The following is a 23,009-nucleotide window of genomic DNA, read 5'->3' on the forward strand; positions in this document are numbered from 1 at the left end:
TAGCCTACTTCCCTTCAACTAACCTCACTTCATTTCAACATTTACCAAACTTAGTTTTACATCTCAAATTAATATTTAGATTCAGTTATACGTGAATGTTTTCAAGTTTTATTATTTATGAAAGTTATAGTCTAGATTGTATTAGCTCCTATAATCCGTTTATAATAATTTAATACTTGTGAATATTTGAAAATAAATTCCAGACCTTTAAAAATTAGTAAAAAAATATAAAGAAAGTTGACATTATTTTTTAAGCTTTTGACTGATGCTTATAACAAATTTCATAGAAGAAAGAGCAAGAGTTTGATTAAGTGGAATTTAAGTACTTAATAAATGGAAATATATCGCATATCATAATTAGCAAAAATGTTATACAAAGAAAAATGGCTAAAAAAATATTGTGAAATCTTTTATAATAATTTTTTTTCTTTAATTAAATGAAAAATAGTAAAAAAAAAATCAATCGTCCGACCATTCGGCGCTGCACACGTGCAGTACATGAATGCTAACATATTCATGTAATGAGCGCAATTATTTGAGTATGAGAGGCTCTTTTCCATAGACTACTTTTTTAGAAAGTGTTTCGTTTTCTTTTAAGGGACCAATGTTGCGATCTCATTAGCAAAAGGCCGAAAAACAAAAGCATATATTGTTTATAAAGCTTCCAGCATCAGTCAAATTTTCTCCTTTTTTTTCTTTGAAAATAAGTTATTCCTTTTCTTCAATTAAAAGATTTAATGAATTTTTTATGATTAATATATTATTGATGTTTAATTTACTGTTTATGAAAATTGATTTTTTAATTTTATATTTTTAATAATATAATCTTCAAGATTCAATTTAAATTTTTTTAAAAGTACAATATCTCTTAACATTACAAAAAAATAATACTTAATATAATTTTATCATAAAAGATTGAAAATATTGAAAGGTAGAGTAACTTCAACTCGTTTTGTTAATTTTTTAAAAGTATGATAACATAATATGTTAATTGTGGATTATTATTTAATTTGACTTTTCAACTATGACTAAAATATCATTGTGGTACTTATAGAATTTTTTATTGATAATTTATAAAAACTTAAAATATCAATATTTTCTTCTAAAAGAACCTAAAATTTCATAATTTATTTATTTTAATTATAAAAAACATATTTTTTAAAATTATAATTATGCAAAATAAAAATTTAAAACTCATGATATCCAAAAAAAAAAAAAACCCTAAACAATCACTTATGTAAAGCTCTAAAAATGTCAGAATCTCAACTTGACTGATGGTGGTGATTTGGTGGCAACTTCATCATTCTATATCCTTAAATACAATGTAAGTCTCCTTGATGCAGTCTGATTCTTAGATATGCAAAACCTTTTGCAGAGTAGAATCTTCCTTTGTTAAATGCAAGATTTCTTATAGTTATGCAGAAATGAAATTGATGTTCTTTCATTTAGTAGTTATGTTGATATAGGGTCTCAACAAGGTAGGAGGAGATAATGGAGATAAGATGACCAGTTTACTTGTCACATATAGAGAGTCGGAGAAGGAGGTTGCTAACGGAGAGAAGGGAGGAGATGGAGGACAAATAGGCTTTTCACTTAGGTCTTCTTGGGGAGGAAGAAGGGTCTTTGTATCTCATGCTCTAGAATATATATAAGTGGGTGTCTCTTGTTTGGCAGTATCACGTAATCAATAACATGGAAGGTAAGTTTGTTCATGTGATCAGTCAAGTGATAAGGTCATTACAGGTCAATTGTATTATATATGATACTATGTGATAATGTTTTGATATTCTCTTTATTAAGGTTGTACAAAGTTATTGTGTTATAAAAATCCTTCAATGATCTCTATAAAAGTTCATAACGGATCGTTTTTAAAGTAACTACTTCTTAGATAATTATGAGCAAATGATTGCTCTCACCAACTGTCTTCGGCAAAGGGTCATTGACAATTCACCTCCTATCCTGTCACGTGTCAATTGTGAAAATAGGGGTATAACAAGATCAATTAATCTTAGATAGTGGAAGACCGGTTGATGAGGGAGGAGTTGAAGATGCATTTGAGCTTCTTTATGAAACCAATGAACAGTTGAGGTCTGGCATATGGGCTGGGGAGTGGGTACTTAGTTAAATGTTTTAGGCAGGAAGTCTAGTAGGGAGTGACCTTCTAAAGTATTATAATTTGATTTAGGGTCCTAAAACTCTTTTTGTTTTATTTTTTTATCTTTTCCCCCAATTTTAGGTGATCACATAATGTTTCATTGGGATTGTCCTATGTATTGTTGGTATATTTCATAAACGAAGAGCTTAAAATTCCATTTGGATGAGCTATAAAATTAGTTTCAATGAGATTAAAAATAACGACAGTAAATTTAGTTACCATATCAATGAGATTAAAATTAACATGAGATATGCGTTTAAATTCAAATACAACAGTAACACTGAGATGAAAATAAAATAACCATTAAAGACATTAATCTAAAGATTTATTATATTATTATATATATATCAATATCTTTAAATATTTTATTTTTAAATTTATTTAAATAATTAATTAATTAACTAATTATATTATTTATGATTATTTTAAATAAATAATAAAGTAAAACACAAGTAATTAAAGTATAAATAAACAAAATTAAAATAATTACAAGTTAAATAGTAAAAAGAAATGATAAGCAAGATTATTCTCATGTAAATAGTAGGTCTCCATATTCCTCATTCAATATCAGAATAAATAGATAAAAGAACAGTAAAAGCAACTAAATTAGGGGACACCCAAATTGAGTTGTAAGAGAAAAAATATATAAAATTATTGAAAAACCTCATAATAGCTGATTTATTTTTATTTTATCTTTTTCAAAGACTTGAACATCTCTGTAACATTGGGATGAGTTCCAATAAACCCAGCAGCCCAACATAACAAATACCAAAAATCAAATTTTTTTATCTCCCAACCAAAATAAACATCTTTTGAGATTAAAAAAAGCTGGCATTAATAGCAGGAGGAGCAATTCCTTTATCTTCTACCATCCCCAGAAAACAAACAAAAAAACCCTCGTACTGATGTGTACGGTTATGGATAGACGTCTTCATATTTCATTTGCTTTTCACAATTACTTTACGAGAAAATCCCAGGCAAAAAAAAAAATAATAAATCTAATCTGAAAATTGCTTGAAAGCATAAAGGAATAGAAATCACCTTCAGGCCTTCCTTCTAGATAAAAAAACCCCTAGGGCCGCTGCAACCACCGATTATTGTACAACAAATTCAAAAATCAATATCAAATAAGAGGTCTTCCGGTGGTTCCACTCAACTCAAACTGGTGTTGCTGGGTTACATCCTTCCTATCTAATACAGAAAACGGGTTCCCTCCCTGTTGTTGATTACCCCTTTGATGTTGGTTAGCCCTGTGTGGCAGCGTCCCTCTTTGCTCATGAAGAAGATGAGGATGAGGATAAGGATGATGAAGAAGAGGGATAACTGCGGAGCCATTTAGGTTGCCTTGTGGAGCCATTATGCCACCACACTGCGGATAACTGCGACTTAAATTTGCCTGGTACCTTGTATTATACCTCTGCTTTTTACCACTTAGATGAGAAGGATATGGTCCACGCACGGTTGAAATTTGTGCCATAGGACTGGTTATGAGCCTCACTCCATTCTGATGATTTGGAGGGTAATGCAAGTAACTTCCAGGAACACATATAGGATAGGGATAGTAAATCTGGGCATTGGGAAAATCGAATGGAAGATTCTGAGATAAAGGGTAACCTGCACGAGAATCATGTTTTGGAGGAGCCCTTCTAGGCTGTTTCTGAGATCCTGCACGAGAATAATCTTGTTCAGAAGGAGCCACTACAGCCTGTCCCTGGTTCAGAGACCCATTATTTACATGGGAATTGAATGGAGGAATATGGGGAGCAGTGGCAATTGATGGTGGTGGAGCCTGCACATTATTACTAAACCCAGTGCGATCCACTTTCAACTTCAAGCTATTAGCAATAAGTCTGTGAGATGCCTCCCCAAGCTTACGGCCAGAAATGGATCCAGGAGGGTTATACCTGAAATAAAAAAGATACCTGTAAACAGCCAGTATATAGTTTCCCGCACTTAAAGTCAAGCACTACAGCAAGAAAAAGGAAGTTCCAGAAACTAATATATGTATATATATGCAATATTTTGAACAATAACCTTTCCACTGGACTTTTGAGCATTGACCCTTCCACCAGATGCCGAGCTGCAGCAAACCTTCCATTCTGAAAAGGTCTCCTCCCAGAATCTTCGTGCCATAACAGATGTTTGGATTTTAAATCACTGAGTTGGATCATCTGCAGCACAATGTCAACAACATCAAGAAAAATAATACAACAAAATCACCCTTGACATGAATTTATTTTCTCATTCATTGAAGTTCTCATACAAAAAAGTCATCCTAACTTCCTTTTCTCTTTGCGAGTTTTTGTGGACAGAAAAAAGCCTAATATTGGTTTTTAACTAAAATTGGCTTCCTGATTAACTTTGCTCGAGGATACTGCAAAAAAGCAAGTGGAAACTATTCCCCCAAAAGGGCACCAATAAAGATTCCAAAAGTTCTTGATTGTGAAGCAAGAAACGTTTTGAGGACTATGTTTTAAGTTCGCAAGGTTCAGAAGAAGACGGTTTCAGTTGATCATATTTCATTTTAACAAAGAAAATTACCTACATCTACAATATTAGATCACATTCAGAATAATTCAATGACTTGATCAATAGATATGTCAGATGCTACGATATTTCTTTAAAAGGGAGTTTTAACAAACAATTAAATCTACAATTAAGCAGAGAACTAAAACTGCTCTGTACCTTAGGAGGGAATATAACCCCAGCTGGAGGACGAGGGATATGTTTATGAGCTTTCGGGGTTCTATATATGCAACATCTGGAAAGCAGACAGCCACATATCATTAATGAATCTTTATTAAACCACCAGTCCCATGCATGATTAAATTGAACTTACATGACTTCATTGGCCAATATATCTTCCATGTCCTTGATGGGAGACCTGAATATAGGAGGATGAGTGTCTCCAGCACAAGGGAATATGTAACCATTCATCCCATCACTGCATGCATGCCGAACCAAATCAGAAGAAAAAAGTGGGACATACCTTAAATTTACTGTTAGCATGCAAAGTATTCAAGACAGTTTGAATCCTAATTATACCAAGAGACCACCATATAAAACAAGGTATGCTGAGCCATTCGTGAACATCTTCTCAACACGAAAATAAATGTGTTTATAAACAGAAAAAGCAGCACACCAACCAAAATTAAGATTAAAAGGAAAAATATTATAGTATAAAACACAACTAGCCCAACAACAACAACATGATAAATGAGCCTGTAGCTTCTATCATTGCTAACAAAAGGAAATACATATATCAGCATTAGTTTTCCAGTCCAAAAACTTGCAATTTAAATGTGTCATGAAGGGAATACAATCAACCTAACAGATAGCTCATCAAGCATTCAGAAGTTATAATAGATTTACAGCACATAAGGCAAAATGAGAAAGCACGGAAAACTCCATAATTGACAACAGAAGAACCACTGCAGCCTGCAGAAAGCCATATCTAAATCTCCATACTGACAGGAAACCATGAATATACATATTTCCTAGTGCCAATTAATATAATTGATTAAACTGCAAACATTTCCCACCATAAGTTACAAGTTCCCATTAAATCCTAGCAGCATTACAATGAATTCGAAACAAAAGATTAGAACAATGGGTTCAACAGACTACCTTGTAAAAAATACCAAACAGCACATGGAACAAATTATCAAACAAAAGGGAAGACAGGCAGTCTAGCAATATGAAAGTAGGATGATTAAGGCTTTCCTGCACAAACCTCAAATCTGGTTTGACTTCCTCAATTTCAACCTGTTGCCTTTCTGTCAATCGTTTACAACGATTGTCAAGAGAAAAGATTTGTTCTGAGAGACGATGTGATGCCGCCACAAAAAGCATGTCACACATTGTACTGTTTCGTCGAGCTTCTTCCTCCTGCATAAGTTCATAGAATTTAGAAGACAGAGAGAACACTTTTTCGAAAGAACAAATAGGTAATTAACAAGAGAGAGAGAGAGTAGAAGACAAGCATGAAAATGATGATTATAGTGTCCTACCGTCAAAGTGTGTTCTATCTTCGCAACCTCTGTTAGAAGGCGCTCTTCATCAATAAAAGGCAATTTTGCAATACCCTTCAGGAAGCAACAGCAAATAAATCAAAATCCTTTCAAAAAAAACATTTGGCATACGATACTATGCCAAGTGAGAGTAAAAGATAAACCTACCTGCCAAGAAAACCGCTTTCCATCCATGTCAACTTCAAAATCTGATAGAAGAGTGAGTTCAAATTTCAAATCTTATGGATGAAACCAAGACCTACAAATAATGTTGTTTGTTTTGCAAAATTGCATACCAGTTGGATAAAAGTCAACAATGGGTGAATTTGAATCAGTCATCAATTTCCTATACTGTTCAGGAAGTGCATGGGAACTGCAATGGAAATATATTCTTAGTATCTTACTGGCTCAGAAACTTACAAGGAGAACAAAGATGAAACAAGGAACAGTACCTCGCAGCAGGAAAAACCCCCAATAACTGATTAAATGGTTTGAAAGGGGAACCCAGCTCAAACTGAATATTTAGCTGACCAAGGTCCTTTAAATCAGATGCAAAGGGTGCATAATGATAAGGATAAAACCTGAAACAACAAAATCCAGTGGCAGCACAGTGAGTACTGAGTACTAAAAGAATGACGCTTATCAAAGTAGAAAGATGAAATCCTGTCAACAAATCATTCTCACCAAAACTATGTACAGTGAGGCAGAAAAGAAAATCAACTCAACAGATCCAAAAAGGAATAAGACGAGTGGTTCTAAGCACAAAATGATAATATCCAACCAAATGGCTCAAAAATAGACCACAAAGTGATTAGTATCAGAACTTACAAAATACCAAAATCACTGACCCCAGAAAGAATAAATGACGGAAACAAGTACAAGCAAATAGAGAGGAATACATTCCAAAAGAAGTGTTCATATAAACCATTCCATGACAGAAAAAAGCACAAACAAGAAAAGCCCGCTCAAATTTCCTTTACAGCCAGTGATAGAAAAAAGAATAAATGTATTAATGTAAAAGAAACTCACCATCTCCAAGAACAAACCCCTTCATAGTAATAATGCATGACCCAGCATAGACCTTCTGTGAACTTCAAAACCTACAAAAAAGAAGCCCTAGAATAAGATTATCAGATAAATAATTCAAAACATAACATACATCATCCTCAAAAAAATTAACTCACTCACAACATCTTTTCGTGTTGTTTCCATTTCTTCAGGAGTTTCAGCCAAAAACTTTTCTTGATAATACCTTTCCTTCCACCCTGGTTCTCCCAGTTTAATCTGACAGGAGCAAATAACCAAGAGGCAGCTAAGAATAGGATACTTAAATCATAGACAAAAACAGCAAACAAATTCTGAGAGGAAAAGGGAGAAACAAAGCAACAGAGATTGTAATATAGAAGGTGCATGCTTAAATTTACATATGACTAGAAATCAATATGAATTATTTTCAACTTGAAATAGATAAGAGAAATAGATGCAGCATACATTTTGAAATTTGAAAGTACAAATAATTTCTAGTTGAGTGACTGATCTGACTACTGCCTAAACACAAAATATCATTAGAAACTGGAGAAGAAAGCATAAATTACTCGTGAATAGATAACATCATGTTCAAACCTTGTCTTTCTTACTATCTTTGGAGTTAAAAACATCAGTTTTGTCGTGGATCAGCTCCTTAAGTTTTGCTTCCAATTCTTCTTTGTTCTCGAGCATCTGATGCAAATGGAAAGAAAGAACCAGTGCCATTAATTTTATGTAACAACAGTTAAATAAAAATATATATCAGGATAGTGAAGACTCCCATAATTCCTCGCCAATAAGGCTCATACCAAACCATATGTTCGCTGATATGAGTCCTAAATAATGGACTAAGATATCACAATTACATTAAGTGTCTCTCCTGAAGCAGGGAAAACGTACATCTGATTCAATACTATCCTCTGCTTCGACAATAGCAGCATCGATAGTGACCCCTGAATTTAAACGCCGCACTTTGTATGGTCGACCAGAGGATTCATCACCATTTGACTCCATTGTTGGCTGAAATGGTGCAGGTGAAGAGCCAGAGGCAAGACGGGAACCATTAAATCTAGTAACTGGAACAATAGAATCAGGTTGAACTTGAGGCTCAGCATCATCTCCTCCTCCAGCTTGTGCTTTTCCACGCTTGATTCTTTCTGCTTGACGCTGTATAGTGCAGCATAGAACAAATTACCATTGAATTCAATCATCGGCTCAAAGGCTGAGTAAAGAAGTAAAGTTCATCTATAATACATTCATTCCAAGAATCCTCAAGTCAGATGATAGATGCCCATAAACAAATTGAAGAGTCAATGACCTATAACCTAGTTTAAAAACTATAAACTCTTAAGAGAGCAAACAGAGAAGGAATTGCAGCATCCTTAACACAAAAGCTATTCAACTACCCAGAGTTAATCTTGCCATCAAAGAATAAAAATGTAATACGCAATTTCAGGGTTCAAATCATGATCATTTATAAAAGTTTGGTGATAATCTCATTGCCAGCACAAGAACTGAAAGAGGATTGAAAACATAAAAGAAAAAAATGCAACAAGAAATACCAAACTACAAGGCAAGATCCCATCCATTTTTAATTAAAAAAGACCATGAGCAAGTTTCCCAGAAAATTTTGAATCATGGACAAAACCTGAACATGAATGAAAATTTGTTTTAGTTAAAAAGAATCATATCGATCCTGAACTCAACAAACCTTATGCAGTAGTGCTCTTTTCCGGAATATTTGTTCTTCATAGGATCCCACAGCCTGTATAAAATGCTCTACCCGGCTCAATTTTGGCTGAAATAGAAATCATGCAGTCAAAAGTATTAGTCTATCAGATGAAATTCAATGATTCGAATAATACATACCAGACACAAATAATAGAGTAACAGGGACCTTGCTTCCATCTGTCAAATAACCACCCATTCTTCTAAATTCCTTCTTGTATATGGTCAATAACAAGTCAATCGCTCCCTGTTAATAAACAAATCAAAGAGATAAGGCTTCCTATTCAAACCTCAAATTTATATATAAAACCTCAAATTTCCATTCACAAAATCATTACAAAAATATAAGCCAACTGTAGATTAATTACATCAACCATATACAAACCTCACGAATCTCCAGTGTAGGCATATGAGGTAAGAAATCATTGCCAACAAAGAAGCACATGAATATAAAATCATCCACAATACGTTCTAAATCAATTTCAAAAGGAGAATTGCTGATTCTCATCTCATGTTCTAGATATTCCCTGAGTGTCCATATGTTCAGAAACTGCAACGAAAGCAAATAACAAGTTGTAATTTATCAAAAGATTTTATTGTCATTGTTTCAAAGGTATTCATTTGAAAAATTAACCTGGTATGGCTTTCTGGCAACATTTTTTCGATCACCTTTCTCATCAAATTCTCCAGACTTCCGCTTTGCCGTTCCATCACATTTTGCAGCTATATGGCCCATCTGACCACAGAGGAAACATTTATCTTCTCCAGGGGTGAAGATAATCTGAAAGTTTTTCATAGAACCTGTTACTTTTGGCCAAAGGGAACAAGATAACAGAAAGAAAAACCATTCTTCTGAGAAAAAAAATCATTTAACTTGTAACATTTTATTCCTATAAATGTGTAAAGCCTCAGATAGAAGTGAAATCCAACATATCTGCAAATAAGATGCAAATATCGGCAAATCCAAGATGGGAACATAAACCTCAAATTTTATCAACGTAGCAGATATCTGCAAATAAGATGCATACCTCCCGGAGGATTGAAAAGTGAACTTCATGAGTGGCCAAGGCTAACATAATTAAATCAGCATCCTGTCAATAGTCAACAATTAGCAAAGTGCACAATTTTAGTCCAGTAAACATGGCCAACAAAAACAAACATCATGCGTCATAAAATTTTAAATAGAAATTTTGAAATCCAAGATGAAGTAAGTGAAGTGAGAAGTATACCAAACCATACAGGCAATGGCGTGTATTTGGATCAAAACCAGGAAGGTTCCTTTGGAGCCGTATATACGACATAATTTTATGTTCCCCTTCACCGGGAACATTTGCATCAGATAGAATTACCTTCAAATTTATGAAAGTCAGAGAAAACACCAAAACTAAAAGAAAGGGGGGGACCATAACTTTAAAACTACCTTTATATTTTTCCATCCAGGGTCATAATTTAATCTAAGGTGGATATAGTACTGCAAAGCAATTGACAGAACAGACATAAATGAAGTGCCAGGTGTAATAACATTTGAATCAGAAAGCTGTGTTTCATCTTTAGGAGGAAGCCTTTTGCCCTCCCTCTCAAATTCCTCTCGAAGTAGTGCTTCTTCAGCTGCCTGCAAGAGGAAAATTAAAGCAGAACAAAACTGTTACCAAACTGGCTTCTTTCGTTGTGAAGACTGGGAGAATATGAAATACCTACACCAACAAATCTTGCTGATCTAACATTTCATCGAGTATACAAATTAGCATGTCAAATAAGACTTAATAAAAAAGCTGCCTGTGCAATGATAAGAAAACATACCGCCTCTGCAGCATCTTTTGCTGCTCTAAAACGCCTAGATCGCTGTTGATTCATTTTAGCCCGAGGGGCAACGCCATCTAAAGTATTTTCGAGACAGAATGTTAGTATCGTCAAATAAATATAAAATAGGCTTTATCTGCAAGCCAAAAGTATCAACGTATCTTTCAACCTAAGATAATAGCTACTCACCAATAGCCATAAACAAAAGCTTTCGAGGACGGACCATAATAAACAACCTATCAATATACTCAAAAATTCTCCGAAATACTTCATCAAAAGTTCTTGGTGAAGACTGCATGAAACGAAATCAAATTCACCAAATTACATTCATTCTAACAATTCAAACGAAATATTATACTGTAAACAAGGCGGAAAGTGTAGTGTGTTTAGAGGGTTACGTACTCTGTCCTCGGGGTGGAAACAAGGATGAATGATCCCGTTCATGTCGAGATAAAGATTATCAAATTCGATTCTATTAGGGTTAGGTTTACTTGTATCCACCGGAATAGTGACGCCGTCGACCATCTCCGCTACTTCCTCGATAACGTCAACCAAGATAAGCGGATACTTCTCCGCTAACCATTTGTAAAACGCTGGCACTCCCATTGCCAATCGCTCCGAAATGATGACACCCTAAACCCTAAAACAGAGAAATATAAGAAAGAAAATAAGAAACCTCGGCTTACTTGCTTGCTTTCGAGTTATTTTTTGTTTACAGCTTCTGCTCTGCTTGAATCCGTTTGGCGAAGTCGAAATTAGGGCACAAGGGAAAGTGATAGGACAATAATGCCCTTAAGATGTATGGTGAATGACAATATAAAGGAGGAGAAGAGGTTAGAGGAGAATAGGGGCGTTTCTGAGTTTATAATTACATGTAGACAAACAGTTTGTTTCTCTTTTTGGATTTTATTTATATATACACACGCTCTCGGCAGTCGGCGGTGGCTGCTAGATTATTGCGTAAACAGCAAAATTTTGATGCGGGCCTTTTCGGCCTTTTTCATCGGGAATCAAGCGGTAGCCGTTGGCTGTGAACTTGGTTCAACGACTGGGATCTTTTTAGTCATAAAATACACTCAAATAAGTGTTCATTTAGGATAATATTTATTGTCGAAACTAATTTTTGTAAATGTTAATTTATAAATCATTTTGACTATGTTTTCAATACCAAATATCAATGTTTTTGTTTTAATTTTAAAATATCCAAACAAAATAAATTTATTCGAAAAAGATGTTTTATACGCTATATATATATATTTAATAAATTTTAATTTTTATATTATTTCAAATTAATTTTTATTCTACAAAATTTAACTCTCAATATTTTAGATATCGTATGATTTTTATTTTCATTTTGATTGAAAACATACAAAAATGATAACACTCTAAAATCTAATATAATAATTTTACCTTTTTATTTATCTCTTCTCTTGATATTTCAATTCTCCGTTGTGAGCCCGAAAACTAAAGATAGAGATTACTTTATTTTCTTTAGCTCATTCTTCATATATTTCATAAAATTTGTGCTTTATTTGTTAGATATCAATTCAACCAAATTACTCTTGTTATTGTTATTGTAAGTATCATCTTTAGTGAACATATAAAGCCTTGTCACTTCTTCAATTAACCCATTATTAAAATGAAAATAAAAACGCATTTGTAATCATCAACATCTAGAATTGGAACTACAATAATTTTGCCAAGTTATAAGTTAAACAACTTGAGGACTTGGGAGTTCACAATGGAGTCGTGAGTGAACTCGCATTATCACCATTAGAGCTAACATCAAAAGCTGAATTTTGTTAATAAATAAGGGTGATTAATGTAACAACCCGAATTTTAGGATTATCAGAAAAATATATTTTTGGGTCTCCATTTCTGAAAAATGGATTAGAAAATATTTATTAAAAATAATTACAAACTTAATTGAGTAATTAACTAAGCTTTAATTAAGTGAATTTAGCTTAATTAAGAGAAATTAAGAAAAATGACTAAATTAAATAAAGGATGAAAATTGAATTATAGATTAATAAAAAATAAAAAGGACCAAATAGTCAATTATGCCTATCTCATTAGATAAGGTGGCATAGCATGATAAAATCCTAGATTTTTTTAGATTATATTATTATTTTATTGTAAATAATGTTAATTATATTATAATATTATTTTGACAATTGCATGGTAAATAGAATAAATGAAATAAATAAATAAAGGTATGACAAATGTATGGTAAAATTTGTGACATGTGTAATAATAAAATGTATACAAATGTAAAATAAATATTGACTATTAAATAGATATTTATTAACTTATTATATTTTATATATATATATATATATTTTATATAAAACAAAACAAAGTAAATGAAAGAAATAAAAATGAAAGAAACAGAATAGGCAAACGTGAAACAGGGGAGAAAGAAGGAGAAAAAGGACGGAAAGAAAGAAACGAGAAAATTGAAGGTTTGAAGTTTTAAAGTTTAATTGGTAAGTTAATATTGCCCTTTTTACTTAACTTTGATGTTTTAAAAGCTTTAGAACAAATTTTTGATGAAATTAAGTTGATATTTTGAAAACTATTAGATTTCTAGATAATGTTCATGTTGAGTAAAATGATGAAATAAGGGTTAAATTAATAGAAATTCAAGTTAGAAATGAAATAAGGGTTGAATTGTAAAGTAATTCATAAATTTTATGTTGTAGGGACTAAATTGATGAAATTTCGAAATTAGGAAAATATGCTGGAAATTTAATAGTTAAGTATGAGTTTGGACAAAATTTGAATAGAAATGAAGTATGAATTAAGATAGAAAAAGTAAGTGAATTTAGTTAAGATTAAATTGAAATTAAAGTAAAAATTGAATAGAAATTGTATTAACTATATATAAATTAGTAGTGAATTAATGAATATGAGTTGTTTTAATTCCCGTAGCTAATGTTGCCTCGGGAAATCTTGGCTAAGTAAGGAAAATGGCAAAGACAACGGGAGTTAGCTCGAGAAATACGTTTTGTATTTCTATAATCGAACTTAGTCATTATTTGTTATATATATATATATATATATATATATATGACAATTGTTAATGTTAGAATTATGATGTTTTACAATTGAAATAGATTGATTTTGGTATGCGATGAATTTATTTAATTTATATTGATTGAAATTATTTTGATTGAAATTATATTGATTGAATTATATAATATATATGATTTATGTAAAAATTTGAATATTGAATGAAAGTTATATTGAAAAATATATTGATTGGAAATATGAGGAAATTGATATGAATATATGAGATTTGTGATATTTGAATATTTGATATTGAAAAGTAAATTGAATTGTAATGAATTATGAATTAATATGAATAATTGAAATATATTTGTTGAATTGAATGAAAATGTATGAAATTGTGAAAATGTGTGAATATATGTGATTATTAGAATGGTATATTGATAAAAGAATTATTGAGTTGAGAAAGTGAATCAAATACCCTATTAATAGTATCAAGTTAGGTCGGATATAGTTAGCATGCCATAGGATTGAAAAAGTTCAGGGATACTTCGACCTCGAGTCGATGAGACACTGGGTGTCATTATATTTCTTCGGATAGATTTGATGAGGTACTGGGTACCAACTTTCTTCGGCTAGGTCGATGAGACACTGGATGTCAACTTTGCTTCGAACTATCTGATGAGGCACTGGGTGCCAAACTGGTGTGATTGGTTGGATCCGTGTATCCGCCAAGCTTCGAGTCTTGTTAATAGGGGTACATAAGTGAAAAGATAAATCGAATAAATTTGATTGATCAAGCTATTGAAATGAAACGAGAAATTGAATTGAGAATTGAAAATTGAGATATGAGATTGAAAACATGAATCAAAGGTTCATGAAATGATTGGAGTTCGAATTGATGATATATGATACCACTTGATGAATTGAAATGTGATTTGAGATATTTGAATCGTATGTATATAGTTAAAGCTATCATGTATAGTAAGTTGATATGATATAAATGAAATTGACTGTTATTGAAGTGGATTAAAATGGAATATGATTGATAAGTGCATAGTCGAATATAGTTTATTGATATTGAATTGTGAATAAATTAAGGAAAGCTATACCGATTAGTAAGTGAAAGAATGGAATAAATAATAATGGATTTATTTAAGAATTGAACAATTATGTTGTTGTGTTTATTATATGATTTGTATAGAATTTATATAGTAAGTAGTTGAAATTTATTTATGAAATAAATAATTAAATAATTGTAATTGTTATTATGATCTTAAGTATTTGTTATATTATTAAATATTCGGATTATAGAAATACCACTAAGTATACCTATACTCAGCGTACCGTTTGTCTCCGTACGCAGGTTAAGTAAAGATAGAACGTTGAATCAGTATCCCAGGCCGATCATGAATTTAATAAGGTAAAGTGTGTTAATTATTGGTAATGGCATGTACTTAGGGTGTCTTATGTATGTGTCATTTTGAAATTGTAAATGTAAGGATGAAATAAATAGATTTAGGTTTGGTTATGATATATAATAGAATTTGGTTAATTTGGTATGAAATTGATTTATTTGATGATATTTGATATTTGAATAGAATTAAATATTGGATAATATATAAATGTTTAAATTTGACAAATTATGAGTGTATCTGGTTGTGTTGATATTTATGTGTATATTAATTGTAAATGTCCGATAGGTCCGGTAATGCTCCGTAACCCTGTTTCGAGGACGGTTTGGGGTTAGGGGGTGTTACAATTACAGTGTTGCCGCTAATGGTGATGAGACACTAATACTCACAAGCTACTCAAGTTCAACTCGGAGAAAATAGAATTCGATTTGGTAATTATCAAGCCCAACTCGAGCTATTGGTTGAGTCAAATTTGAACTTAATAATGCTTGATTCAAATGACTCATGAGTCTTATTGAGCTTTTCACATTTGTATATTATTAAATTACATTATTACCCTTAATATATAATTTTAAACCTAAACTTAATTATTGAGCTAAGCTTGAGCTTGAGTACACAAATTAGTAAACAAACTTAACCAAGCTTGAACTAAAGTAGCTCAATTATATCTCAAGTCAATCTCGAGCTTAAAATAAATGCTTGATCAAGTTTGAGCCAAATATTGAACTAATAATTTCGAGACAAAATTAATAGTATGCGAGCTTATCTCGGTTTTATTACACCCTCAACTGCCACTTCATCCATCCATGACATCATCCTTTCGTTTCACTCCATAGGAAAATCAACAACAAAATTACCCAAATTTCAAAAAAAAACAAAAAAAAACCCAATTCAATACTTTGAAAATAAAAATATTCACTTCCTTGATTTAATCCAATTTTAAGTCTAACAAATTCAATTTTTTAAGTTTTGATTTGCTTCATCAATAATAATCAACTTAAGTTAACAAAAAATAAAATAATTATTCTTAAAAGATATTAAGCAATTAACCATTAGAAGTATATGGAAAACAATGTGTATAAGAGAGATTATCTAGTTTACTAAAATAACAAAAATTAAATATATATATAATTTTGTGTTTCTTTTTGTATTTTACATGTTGTGAATTGAGTTATATTTATATGTAAAAATAAAATAAAATAAGATAATATGTAAATATTAATGGTTAAATTTATTATAATACTAAATTTAAAATTGTTACATTATTTTTCATTAATCATTTAATGATTAATGATAAAAAAAGAATTGAATAAGTTAAAAGTATTTTATAACTTTTTTATAATTGAGTCACAAAATCATAAAAAATGATATAATTTTACTCTATTAACTAAACATGAATAAAAACCACCATTTTATAAATAAAAAATATAATTACTACCTACAATAATTACACTTTCATTAAAATCCTAAAACCTTTTCATATAGGGTCGTGGCCCGAATCCGTTTAGTTTAATCAGAGCTCAGCGTGCCTTTTGGTGTGGTCTGGTCCCCTCAACGCCCACCCAAATCCGCAGTTAGAACACGAAAAGGAGTGAAAGACGCAAACGTGTGGCTCTCTTTTCCAGGCCGAACCTCCTTCGCCCTCCACCACCAACGACAACAACGACGAAGATGTTCGCCAATTTTAAAGCTTCAAGTTCTGTCCTCCTGTTTTCCCGGATCTCCCTCTATTTTTCCACCAACTTGTTCTTCGAATCAACTCTCACAATCCCCTTCCATCATGTCTCTAACAATTAAATCTCACTTCGCTTCTCGTACTTACCTCAGCTTCACCACTAAACCCAGCAGATTCACGGGTTATAACACTAAGATCCGACCAAATTCTATTTACCATTTTAATCCTTTAAGATTAACTTATTACCAACCCAAAAAAATGCAAGCCCCCTTCCAGTATTCTCCGGCTCCCTTGATCAAGAGCTCGTTGATCGAGCCTGATGGCGGGGCCCTCGTCGATCTGGTTGTCCCAGAGGGCGAAAGGGGAGCGAAGACGATTGAGGCCGAGTCATTGCCGAAGGTGAGGCTAACCAAAATCGACGTGGAGTGGGTGCATGTAATCAGCGAAGGCTGGGCTAATCCTTTGAAAGGATTTATGAGGGAAGATGAGTATTTGCAAAGCTTACATTTTAGTTCTCTGAGATTGAAAGATGGGTATATTGTCAACATGTCACTTCCCATTGTTTTGGCTATTGATGATGAGACTAAGGAGAGAATCGGGTCTTCTTCCCATGTTGGGTTGGTTGGACCTGATGGAGACTTGATCGCCATTCTTAGGAGGTTTATACTCTTTTTAACCATCTATTAAATGGATATTGTTTATTCCATGAATGTGATAATTGACATTGTTTATTTAGATAATCTAATTGCTATTATTATTTGAAATCTGAAATTTTTACTCCCATTTTATACTTTTGAAAATGAAATAAATTTGGTTTAGAGTTTCGCCTCGTTTAATTGGATATGTTCTATAGATAAGAGTTTGAGTTTGTGGAGTCTTGTTGGTTTATGTGCTTGATTGCTCATTTATGATCTAATTGTCATTTGAATCATGAAAGGGAAAATTGTACTGGCAAGTTTGAAAACCAATGCATTATTCTTGAAAATAACGTTTTAATGCTACTTAAGTTTATTGCAGCATTGAAATCTACAAGCATAACAAAGAAGAAAGAATAGCTAGAACATGGGGAACAACTGCACCAGGTTTGCCATACGTGGAGGAAGTCATTACTCCTGCTGGAAACTGGCTCATTGGAGGTGACCTAGAAGTTTTGAAACCTATAAAATATAATGATGGGCTTGATCACTACAGACTTTCCCCCAAGCAACTCAGAAAGGAATTCGATAGGCGTAATGCTGATGCTGTTTTTGCTTTTCAGCTAAGGAATCCTGTGCATAATGGACATGCACTATTGATGAATGATACTCGGAGACGACTTCTAGAAATGGGTTTCAAGAATCCAATCCTCTTACTTCATCCTTTAGGTGGTTTCACCAAGGCTGATGATGTGCCCTTGGATGTTCGGATGGAGCAACACAGCAAGGTTTTTCCCATCATTCCCTCTGTAAAGCCACTGCTAATATTATCCTGATTATGGTCAATTGCTACAATGATAAGATACCTGCACATTCTTTAATGCATTTCTATGTTCTTCTTTGCTTAGAACGTGTACTGAATCATGATGTTTTTCTTGTATAGTGGATAGCATTCAAATAAATGAATTCTTCTGGTCTTGAATCATGATTTTCAGGTCCTGGAAGATGGAGTCCTTGACCCTGAGACTACCATTGTGGCCATTTTCCCATCACCTATGCATTATGCAGGTCCAACAGAGGTACAGTGGCATGCCAAGGCAAGGATAAATGCTGGGGCTAACTTCTATATTGTTGGTCGTGATCCTGCCGGAATGGGTCACCCAACAGAGAAAAGGGATCTGTATGACCCTGATCATGGGAAAAAAGTTCTAAGCATGGCTCCTGGCTTGGAAAAGCTTAATATTTTGCCGTTTAGGGTAGGTGACATCTGTGCTGGTCTAACCTTAATTTTTTATACAATCTGCCTTTATCATTCAAGACTCTACTAATTTTTCTTGGTTGGCATTTCAAATTGTTTATAAGGGTAGGCTGTTCTTTTGCTAGATCTCCAATTATTGAGTTACTCCTCTAGTCCTGTAATGAGAGTATTATCCAATGGTGACTCAAATTTTTGCAGGATATACAAGCTGTTCCTTTCTTGAAACTCCCATCTTAACCTGTCTTAAAAGATGCCAATATGCAGCCCCATAATCTTAATAATTAGTTAATTACTGATCCAGCAAAAGAAAAAAAAAATCACTGATTGATTCTAAGAGAAACATCTACCACTCAATTCAGGACTGCGTTTTGTTTAAATGGTGCCTTAAATACATTGTTTTTCATTTATTTTTGCACTCATTTTTCTGCACTATCGTCTTAGGTTGCGGCTTATGACATAGTGGCAAAGAAGATGGCATTTTTTGATCCTTCACGTGCCAAAGATTTCCTCTTCATCTCTGGAACCAAGGTAACTTTGGATTTTTCTAGAATTTGGTGGTGTTTTGAGGCTTCATTCTTTTGTAGCAATCTTAAGTATTGTGCAGAACTACATGTTAAACTAAAGATGCTTGTTATTGAGTCCAGTATTGTCAAGGGCTCAAGGGGCACTTTAGCCCCTAGAACCCTTAAAGTGCCTGCAACAAAGGCACTAGCCTGAGTAACGTAAAGCGCAATGTGTATAATGTATGAGCTTTTGTAAGTCTACGTGTGTATATATATAAAGCTTAGGATGTATAATACACTTTAAAGTGCGGTCTATTTTATCTACTAAACATGCAATTTTTTGATTTCCTTATGGGTAATGTTGTTGAATGCTCAAATATTGTGAAGTATGGAGTTTGCTATTATTCCGTTCTTGCTTACTAGTAAAGGTACATCAATTGAAAAAAAGTGACAATAAAAAAAATTAAAGAGAAATTCAATCAGTTGGGTTTTTCTTTTTAATGCTTGTCGTCTTACAAAAACGTGCACCTGATGAAATGGGCCTCACCTGAAAGGGTTTGAGGTGCTTTTGTTGTAAATGCTAAGGTGCCAGCCATGGATGCACCTATGCACGCGCCTTGACAACACTGATTGAGTCAACTGGTCTTGGTTCTCACTTGGTGCTCAAATCTATCTTCACATACTAGGTTTGAGCTTCTGCAATGGTAGGCTACTAAGGGAACTGGGTTTGTTTGGAACCTTGAGGGATTGAACCTCACTTGTTAATTTGTTTAATGTCATGAAAGGTTATCATGGGCAGTTTAGGTCAATTCCTCACATTTCAGCTGAAAAAATTAAATTAGGCATGAAACGTATGATAGTGAGGTTCATGGATAATGCATGACATGTAACGGTAGTTTCAGAAGAGTAAGCATACTTGTTAGTCAGGCTGCATTTACCATTTTTGTTCAGTACTTACAAAAACTTATAATGACAGATTGGATCTTTAAGGCTCCTCGTAAAGCTTCCACTAATATTAACCTGTATTTTTACTAAGCGTCAATTTTGTTCTTGAATTTTGCAGTATAATGCATTACGTTTCAGTTGAAAAAAATAAATTAGTGATGAAATTTATGATGGCGAGGTTCTTTGGTATAATGCATTGCATGTAATGGTAGTTTGAAAAGTTGTGGCAGTTTCAAGTTGTATGTAATTATGTTCTGATTCTAACTCATTGCTGCAGATGCGAACCTATGCAAGAACTGGTGAGAACCCTCCCGATGGTTTTATGTGTCCTGGAGGATGGGAAGTCCTTGTCAAATACTACGAGAGTTTGCAAGCAGAGGAGGCAACACAGCAACCAGCTGCTGTATCTTCTTAGATGCATAATTTAGTAGTAGATCTTGCAGCGAGTTTTATTACATGTGTGGTAGGCTTGTCCTATGGTGTCAAGTTCCTAATGGCAGCAGCACCAGTAATGGATTCAACATCTCCATCTCTACTTTTATGCCTTTGTTCAACTCCCTGGTGATTGGAGTTTTGTTTTTAAGCGGATAATATTGTAGCAAGACAAACAATTGATGCTGGTTTGAAATCTCATTCTTTTCTCAAATTTGACATTTCCACTTTCTGGTTTAGTTTTAGAGCTTCTTTAATGCTTCTGGTATTGGCACTAATGTCCGACTTTGAAATATCGAAGCTGTAAGAAAGTGGGATATGGACTGATTCGTTTAACAGAGCAGTGTTAATCATCTTGGAACTCAGTCTGAAAAGCAAACTTTTAAGCTCCTATAACTCATTATTAAGTCTTTCAAGCAGCTACTTCTAGTGAAATAAATTTTCTCAAACCTAAATTCTTTCTATTATCTCGAAAGCACAATTGCATAATGCCCATAAAGGCTCTAGTTCTATTTTTGCATAACATGAAATCTAAACTCAATTAATCCACGTCAATCAGGCCAGCTGAACCTTACACTTAAGGAAGACCTGGATTTAATTCTAGTTTTTCCTTCTCCCTATTTGATAGCAGACTTACAGAATACAGCATTTTATCAAACCCACGGTTGAAATGTTCAATTTTTTGATCTTATAAATTTTGGTCATGGTCATAAACTTTATCTATTAAACGTCTTACTTAATATGGCTTTCCATGGCTCAAAGACAACCGAAAATTCATGGAAACTTCAAGGTAGATGGTTAGAACGTTGCTCCCTGAAATTCAATGCAAAACACTAACAGACCATAAAGATACAGTTGTTGTAATGGACCATCAACACGATACATGTGCTTTAACTCTCTGTTTATGCTACATCCGTCAGTCCTTGGTGATCCGGATTCCCACGGACTTAGCTGTAAAATGGGTGGGGCCGAGACCCGTTTTCTTTTCTTCTGCATTCCTCGTACACTACTTTAAGATCAGGTTTTCAAAAACTCCATGAATATGCCTTGTCGAGCTGCCTACTTGTAAGGGTCACCGTCCCCGGCCACCAATATTTTGGGGTTGTTGGCTGTTTGTCTGGTTTGTCAAGTAATCCTTTATATTTATACACTGTGAAGTCGGTGTCAACTTTTCCTTAGCGGTTTGGATTTTGGAACATGTTTGTCATTGCTGTCTGCTTATATTTCTAGTAAAGGATCCATCCCTTTTTTTTCCATGCAACTTGCTTACCCCTAACATCTTTCCCCATCTTAAGGGTTGCTTGAATATGGCCTCTCTATACGGATACTTTTGCAGGTAGAAGGTCACCTCAAAACCAATATTGCTTATGTAATGCACGGAAATAATGATCCCTCTAGGAATACTAGGATGAATAACAACACAAGCAAATAATAAAGATCTCAAACACAGTTTTAACAGTCCTTCTATCAACATATGATTATGGTTTCCCTGAGTTAAAAGGGTTAGCTTAATAAGATGGGATGAGGCCATTTCGTCCACCCAAGAATTAATATTTGGTTGGGCTCTCAAACCATTCATCGCCACTACCTTTCGGCTTTCGGTGGAGTGTACTTTGGTCCCACATTCGTATATCAGTATATGTTTTCGAATTTTCATGTTTCCACTCTGTAAACGAAATTAATTTCAATCGCAGAACATGGTGTCGTTTCCTTTGGTCAATGAGTTGAGCCTTCTTTTCTAGTTCTAGTCCTTCAATGCAATCCATTGAATCTGTTGATGAAATTACCGTCAGTTATTATGATCAGATTCAGACCGCTGTTCAACAGGACACCTACTAAACTGTAACTTTGGGCCAACTTTCTATTGGAATTCAATGTTTTGATTCTAGTTATGACCAAAAGTGGAACCAAATAAATAAGTATTTAATTGGGTTTTCAATTTTGCATTGCTTCTAATAAGTACTTTTGGGAGAAAAATCATTTTTGAGATAAAAATATTGTTAAATAATATATATTTTTTTTAGAAAAAAAGTGTTTTTCAAATCCTAAAAATTAGCCAAAAAGTACTTTTGACAAAGTGGAAAATTTTAGCTTCTACCCCAAAAATGTTTTGTGTTTCAAAAATACTTATTAGAAACAATTCTAAACTAACCCTTAACCTAAATAACTGTATGTAATGTTTAAAACATCAGAATGTTTTAGAGATACACATTCTTCATCTAGCATCAAAGCACATATGCTCTTAGACATTGAAACAATACATTAATTACACAAGATCACGTACTATCAATGTACTAGTGTCATGAGTCGTAGTTTAAAGCCTGTGACCATTGCAACAAAAATGTCCCATGGAGGTCTACATATTAAATGAGGCTCATTTGATCCACTTGAATTGACTTAATTTGAAGAACAAGTGAC

General features: G+C 33.3%; 2 protein-coding genes and 2 long non-coding RNA genes across 5 annotated transcripts; 3 read left to right on the plus strand and 1 right to left on the minus strand.

Annotated features, from left to right (window-relative positions):
• The first annotated feature begins 1,196 nt into the window (after positions 1 to 1,196).
• Positions 1,197 to 1,850, plus strand: LOC128292585 (uncharacterized). Its single transcript, XR_008282571.1, has 2 exons — positions 1,197 to 1,324; positions 1,453 to 1,850. It is a non-coding gene; the product is annotated as an uncharacterized LOC128292585 (long non-coding RNA).
• A 956-nt stretch (positions 1,851 to 2,806) lies between these two features.
• On the minus strand, positions 2,807 to 11,836 carry LOC108486334 (5'-3' exoribonuclease 3-like). Of its 2 annotated transcripts, XM_017790336.2 has the most exons (24): positions 11,122 to 11,836; positions 10,909 to 11,011; positions 10,720 to 10,796; positions 10,340 to 10,531; positions 10,149 to 10,268; positions 9,948 to 10,010; positions 9,554 to 9,700; positions 9,305 to 9,469; positions 9,089 to 9,166; positions 8,903 to 8,989; positions 8,092 to 8,358; positions 7,789 to 7,884; positions 7,354 to 7,449; positions 7,195 to 7,265; positions 6,618 to 6,746; positions 6,462 to 6,538; positions 6,334 to 6,374; positions 6,166 to 6,240; positions 5,889 to 6,043; positions 4,995 to 5,099; positions 4,841 to 4,916; positions 4,190 to 4,326; positions 3,770 to 4,059; positions 2,807 to 3,659 (listed from the first exon to the last, which is right to left on the minus strand). In XM_017790336.2, exons 1-24 carry the CDS (start codon positions 11,323 to 11,325, stop codon positions 3,580 to 3,582), a joined length of 2,931 nt encoding a protein of 976 aa, XP_017645825.1. In that variant the 5' UTR covers positions 11,326 to 11,836; the 3' UTR covers positions 2,807 to 3,579. The 2 variants fall into 2 exon arrangements, with proteins under 2 accessions (XP_017645825.1, XP_017645824.1); XM_017790335.2 differs by having other exon boundaries at positions 2,807 to 4,059; positions 11,122 to 11,831.
• Positions 11,837 to 13,075: 1,239 nt separating this feature from the next.
• Positions 13,076 to 15,354, plus strand: LOC128292982 (uncharacterized). Its single transcript, XR_008282990.1, has 2 exons — positions 13,076 to 13,205; positions 15,095 to 15,354. It is a non-coding gene; the product is annotated as an uncharacterized LOC128292982 (long non-coding RNA).
• Positions 15,355 to 16,597: 1,243 nt separating this feature from the next.
• On the plus strand, positions 16,598 to 20,987 carry LOC108486607 (ATP sulfurylase 2). The gene is made up of 5 exons (XM_017790740.2): positions 16,598 to 17,477; positions 17,836 to 18,241; positions 18,449 to 18,709; positions 19,153 to 19,239; positions 20,437 to 20,987. The coding sequence occupies exons 1-5, from the start codon at positions 16,924 to 16,926 to the stop codon at positions 20,572 to 20,574; spliced, it is 1,446 nt and encodes a 481-aa protein (XP_017646229.1). The 5' UTR covers positions 16,598 to 16,923; the 3' UTR covers positions 20,575 to 20,987.
• Positions 20,988 to 23,009: the final 2,022 nt, after the last annotated feature.

This window comes from Gossypium arboreum, chromosome 5, assembly GCF_025698485.1.
Source record: "Gossypium arboreum isolate Shixiya-1 chromosome 5, ASM2569848v2, whole genome shotgun sequence".
NCBI lineage: Eukaryota > Viridiplantae > Streptophyta > Magnoliopsida > Malvales > Malvaceae > Gossypium > Gossypium arboreum.

Excerpts from the sequence above, each read along its gene's own strand:
- LOC108486334 (XM_017790335.2), bottom strand. The coding sequence starts at position 11,325 with ATGGGAGTGCCAGCGTTTTACAAATGGTTAGCGGAGAAGTATCCGCTT. Across the intron at positions 11,012-11,121 it reads GTTTCCACCCCGAGGACAGA|TCTTCACCAAGAACTTTTGA; the intron begins GTACGTAACCCT and ends CGTTTCATGCAG. Across the intron at positions 9,470-9,553 it reads TTGCCAGAAAGCCATACCAG|TTTCTGAACATATGGACACT; the intron begins GTTAATTTTTCA and ends CTTTCGTTGCAG.
- LOC108486607 (XM_017790740.2), top strand. The coding sequence starts at position 16,924 with ATGTCTCTAACAATTAAATCTCACTTCGCTTCTCGTACTTACCTCAGC. Across the intron at positions 17,478-17,835 it reads TTGATCGCCATTCTTAGGAG|CATTGAAATCTACAAGCATA; the intron begins GTTTATACTCTT and ends AGTTTATTGCAG. Across the intron at positions 18,710-19,152 it reads TTAATATTTTGCCGTTTAGG|GTTGCGGCTTATGACATAGT; the intron begins GTAGGTGACATC and ends CTATCGTCTTAG.